This window comes from Aphidius gifuensis, unplaced genomic scaffold (assembly GCF_014905175.1).
Source record: "Aphidius gifuensis isolate YNYX2018 unplaced genomic scaffold, ASM1490517v1 Contig4, whole genome shotgun sequence".
In the NCBI taxonomy this organism is placed as follows: Eukaryota; Metazoa; Arthropoda; class Insecta; order Hymenoptera; family Braconidae; genus Aphidius; species Aphidius gifuensis.
Window position 1 is genome coordinate 6,376 of NW_025220585.1, and position 5,601 is coordinate 11,976.

Genomic DNA, 5,601 nt, shown 5'->3' on the forward strand with positions numbered 1-5,601 from the left:
TTCATGAAACAAGGTATTCAATTCACGTACATTGAAAAAAAAATTAGAGTGGGTCGAGACGTTTCTATATTTTTTTTTTTATTTTCAAAAAATTTAAAAAAAAAAAAAAAAAAAATTATTTTTTTAAATGCAAAAAAATAAAAAAAAATTAAAACATGTCTTGAGAAAATTCCATTTTCGGCATATTTCTAAAGTAAAAAGTCAAAAATTCCAATTTTTAACCAAATTTTGATGAAAAAAATATTGTCAAGTAATCAATCAAACAAATATCGAAAATATTATTATATATCTTCAATTCAACAATACTTATAAATTAAGTCAAAATATTTTTAATTAGTAATACATTTTTTCAAGAAAATACAAAAAAAAATTATGTAAGAATACGGAATTTTTTAAAAGATGTTGCAGAAGAATAGTCTTTTGTAATCATCTCACCATTTTTACAAGGAATCAAGCAGTGAACTTTTTGCAAATTTTTTATTTTTTGAACCTTTGTAAAAGATTATTCGATGGCAATTTTTTCGAGTTCATAAGTTTCTGCTGACGAATACTTTACAGCGATGTTCGGTAGTCTGTTAGCTTCATTTGCCCAGTCGTAGAGATCTTTTGGTGTAGTTATCTGCTTATCAGTTGGTCGTTGTAGGCTTGCTCTTGCAGCTTCTCTTTTGAGAGTACCGCCAACTCCATCACAAGGCCCTTTACCATGTGCCGTTGCAAAAAAATGCCACTCTGCTTCGATTCCGTAGTTTTTTTTATGATGACATAAAGTAACTACATTTTTATAATTCTTGAATTGTTGTGGTGCTCCATCGGAAAAATAATGTATTTTTTTTATTCTACTATTAAGTGATTTGATATAATCGATCGTTATTCTTGTGTATATGTGAACCGCAATTGCATCGTGATGACTGTTATCTGACACAATTGCTAAACTTTTGTGATAATCCTTAAAGTATATAACTACCGTATAAACAGTAGCTTGGTTATTGTTCCAATGGAATCCAGGTGCAGCATCTTGAATAATAAAAGCGTAATTTTCTGCGAAATCACAAATAACAATTGCTTCATCGTCATTGATTGATTCCTTCAATGTTTTCAAGAAGTTTCCTTGACATCTGGCAATAAATGCATGTCTTAGAAGGTTTTCAGTTTTTTCACAAAAGTCACGAATAAAATCAAAAGAATCTTGCATAACAGTTTCAAGAGTAGTTCGTGGCTTTGCTACCCATTGTTTATATGATATCTGAAAAATTTCATTATCTTCAAGCAACTTATCTAAGTAATCATTCAGTACATCCATTTTAGGGCAGTTTAAGCAATTTCCGAGGTGACAAGCGTCCGTTGATTCAGAACAAATAACTGCATTAATGCAATCTTCATAAGATTCAATTTGCAAAGTGCTGTCTTTCGTCAGCTCTTTAAGATTACAACCTAAAAGATGATAATAAATAACATATTATGAAATAAGTTATTTTGATTATGATAAATTTTTTAAATACTGGCAAGTATGCGTCATTTAGAACCATAAATAAAAACCTGATCGTTAATTGTTATTTACCTAAAATCATGAGCTTGATATTCTGGTGTATTGAACAAACGCACACAGTGTGAGTACCGGAGGCTCCTGCCAAAATACAATATCTTGGTCTCATTGCTGCAAAAGTTGAGAATTCAATCTTAATAGTGGGATACTCAGCTTGGAAACTCCTGAATAATTCGTTCAAATTTGATAGCACTAACTTTTTCTGGACATGAGTTCGTTTTCCACTTTCATCTCGAATTGATAAAAAATCTTTCTTTCCAGGCATCATTGAACTGTTTCTTTCATCATTATAAAAATCAAGTACAAGTCGTTTTGTACTTTCACTTATTTTTTTTCCTATGAAATATCACAAAACATTACTTATGAAAACAATAATAAAAAAAAAAAAAAAAATGTAAAATATTAAAAAAATTAATAGTAACCTTTTTTGGGCTCTGGAAGTGAAAGGAGACCTTTTTTTTCAACAAGTTGTTTTAAAACTGTAGCCATATGTTTTGTAGTTTCCATAATATTGGCAATTTTATCAACACTCCATTCATATGGAAATAGTGTTAAAATTTGTAGTTTGTGTGCTCGGTCTGTTTCAGCAGAATGAAATTTTTCTTTCAAACGAGTCACTAAATCTTGGAAATGACGAGCATTAGTCCTTTCCGAAGCATTATAATCAGTCTCAAGATGACATGCTCCAAGTGACTTGAGAAAATTTGCGGATAGATTATCAGCTTTTTCTATTAGATAACTATCATACCTGGTTCTTTTTTTAGCAACTGGTGAGCAATCTAACATTTCCAGAGCCTGATTTATGACTGGTAGCTTTGTATTCAAGCTAAGACTAGATGAGTCGCTGGATTGGGTCGATGTAAGCTCAGATAATCCACTTGTTTTGGTAGAAACAAATGAAACTGATTTTGTCTGACTTGAACCTGTGGAAAAAAAAATAAGTGGTGTGTTACGATTCAATGAATTTAAAAATTAGTTCAATATTAAAAAACAACATATTACAATGTTTGAATGTTAGTTATTTATTGAATGGACAGAGAAATTATAATTTATACAAGGCAAGAAAGTCTAACTATAATTAAGCTATCAACCTTATCTCAATTCTATAAATAAAATTATAACTTACTTTGACCAACATCTATAACGGAGTCTACTTTATTATAGTCGGTAGTGTCCATTGGAATATCACGAACTGTTTGAGAGCTCGACTCACTACTACAGTCTAAAGTATCTGACGTTCCAGTTCCTTCATTTGTTTCTTCAATTATGTCAAAATTGCTCGTGGTATCACTTTCACTAGAATTACTGTCATTTTTTTCGTCGCCTGGTGGAATTTTTAATACAGGTTCAGTCGTAGTCATGGTTTTTCGACATGACGAACAGACGAGCAATTTGCCTTTGAGATTTCATTTGCTTCGGATATCCTCAGGAATGTGACGGAGACCAATACTTATTTTATGATTTTTTTTTTGATAAGGATTAAAACAACGATCATATCGAATAATGGTTGCCATTTTATGTTCAACTCACAAATAAATATAAATACAATTATAACTACGTAACTTTTATGAAATAAAAAGAACACAGATAAAAACAAAAACCAAAAAATGTTTCACGATAGCGGCTACAAAACACAGTAAAAAAACCATACGTCCGACAGCCTCACAGACGACCTGTCACGATCAATCATCTGTTTACAAGTCAATTTACAACGAGCGACTTTGTATACTGTCTAAAACCAGTGATGGGTAATTCAACGATTCTCGGGGTATCATACAATCATACGTATGATACTACATTAAGTGTATGATAATTAAAAGTGCCCTCTTTTTTTTATAAAATGAAGTAAATGATTTATTGAACTCACTCACACTACTACACACCACTGTACACAGCTGTCAAATTGTTTTGTTTATTACACAACATAATAAATGAATTCATCAAGGTGTATAAAAATTCTATTAGGATTGAAACATTATATGAGAAAATAACTTAACAGTTAATATTATGACTACTTGGCTAATGAATTTGTCTGAAATATACTGAAAAAAGAGGTCAACTTGGCTTGGTTTTCTTTATAGAAAAAAACAGGGAAAATATATTTGTGATATCTGTGAAAATTATCTGTGTGATTATAATCTTTTAATTACTGGCGATTCATGATGTTCCTTTGAACTTGTCGAAACCCCCATTCTCCACATATCATATGATGGTCTACTATCTCATTTTTTTATAATTATTTTTTTAAGATAATTTAAATAAAATATACACAATCATTAGTCGTTGGTTGTGACCAACAGATATTTATAAACTCGCGAAATTACATATTATGTTGACATTGGTTTAAGGCGCCAAATATGAACAATGGAGGATAAGTAAAATAGCGTTAGTAAAATAGTTAAAAAGGTACAATGTAGAGGCGCTTCTAATGTATGATACAGTGTATGATACTGCTGTACCTATCCATTGTTGAATTAAAGATATATAATAATATTTTCGATATTTGTTTGATTGATTACTTGACAATATTTTTTTCATCAAAATTTGGTTAAAAATTGGAATTTTTGACTTTTTACTTTAGAAATATGCCGAAAATGGAATTTTCTCAAGACATGTTTTAATTTTCTTTTATTTTTTTGCATTTAAAAAAATAATTTTTTTTTTTTTTTTTTTTAAATTTTTTGAAAAAAAAAATTTGAAAATAAAAAAAAAAATATAGAAACGTCTCGGCCCACTCTAATTTTTTTTTCAATCTACGTGAATTGAATACCTTAATTTAAATTTGGGCTTTTTTTATGAAAGACGAGAATTAACATTGAAACACTCTACTTTACCTGCTAAAATACGTCACAAAATTTTCAAAAAAATTCAGGCTTCATAAAAAGCCAAAAAAAACATATAAAAAAATTTTCATCGAAATCCGTGAGGGTCAGGCAGATGACCAGCTGACTTGACTCAGAATGCCCGATATTTATTATGAGTGTATAACTTACACAAATGTACGCACTTGTCACTCGGTTCAATTAAATTACTTCACTTAATTTGTATATTTATTTTTTGTTTTTTGATAAATATATTATTTTATTTTATTTATTTAATCTAAATGTTCCCTGGTTTCGGCACCAAAAAATGTTGGATATATTGCCCGTTAAGGGATTTATATCTAGTAAGGAGTTTAGGATAGTTAAATTAAATAATCAACACAACAATTTTGTTTGTTACTGTTCTATTTTAATAATTATCATGTAAATTACTCTTTAAATTTTATATTATTATTCAATTTATTTGTGAAATTATTTAATTTGATTTTTTTGTAATAGCAAGTGACAAGAGAGAATTCCGTAGGCTACGGGATTGCGAATACTACTGAAACTGAAAAAAGGTCCAGGACGCTATCCAGCTTCTGGGCCTTAGTATATGAAAATTCTGGAAAATTCTAGAAGGCCAAACGACGCTTGTATAACCAAGCGTCGCTTGGACCCGACAAAACTTCCAAAATGTTTTTACATGTATTTTATTTTACTCCTCGAAAGACTGGGTGGTCTTCGAGGTCAGCGGCCTAATCCTTATTGTCCTCAAACTGCAACATTTTTCTAATGGCAAACGTTGTCAGTTTGAGGGATTAGTCGGCATCGACTCGTGCCGTCAGAGGATTAGACTCGCTGACTCAATGTGTTGTATGTTTTATTTTTTATTTTATTTTACATTTTCAATTTATTTTCTCTCAAATAACTTTTACCCTTTTTCTCTCTCTCTCTTCTCACTTACCTCTCTTTCGACGGAACATCCTATATAGGTCGGAAGTATTAGAGTTGGATAGTTATTTGGAAAGTAGTTACCAAGAAATGCTCAAATTCTCTGGTAGGAACAACAACAACATCATTTGTTAATTTTTTCAATATGGATGATGTCGTTGTGTATCAAATTGAGTGGACCACATACGAGATAGACAATTTTGGTAAGAATGTGTTCAATTATACCGTGCGTGGTCTACTAACATTCCAAATATCGAATTTTCAAAGTTTGATAATAAACCGCATACGGTCTTATTTACAAAT

The 5,601-nt window shown here is 30.4% G+C and overlaps 1 protein-coding gene across 2 annotated transcripts; it reads right to left on the reverse strand.

Moving 5' to 3' along the window:
• Positions 1–385: 385 nt before the first annotated feature.
• Positions 386–3,203, reverse strand: LOC122860053. 2 transcript variants are annotated; one of them, XM_044163697.1, is made up of 5 exons: positions 2,670–3,203; positions 1,966–2,466; positions 1,741–1,879; positions 1,559–1,654; positions 1,320–1,431 (listed from the first exon to the last, which is right to left on the reverse strand). In XM_044163697.1, the coding sequence occupies exons 1-5, from the start codon at positions 2,902–2,904 to the stop codon at positions 1,425–1,427; spliced, it is 978 nt and encodes a 325-aa protein (XP_044019632.1). In that variant the 5' UTR covers positions 2,905–3,203; the 3' UTR covers positions 1,320–1,424. The 2 variants fall into 2 exon arrangements, with proteins under 2 accessions (XP_044019631.1, XP_044019632.1); XM_044163696.1 differs by having other exon boundaries at positions 386–1,431; positions 1,559–1,879.
• Between the last annotated feature and the right edge of the window lie 2,398 nt (positions 3,204–5,601).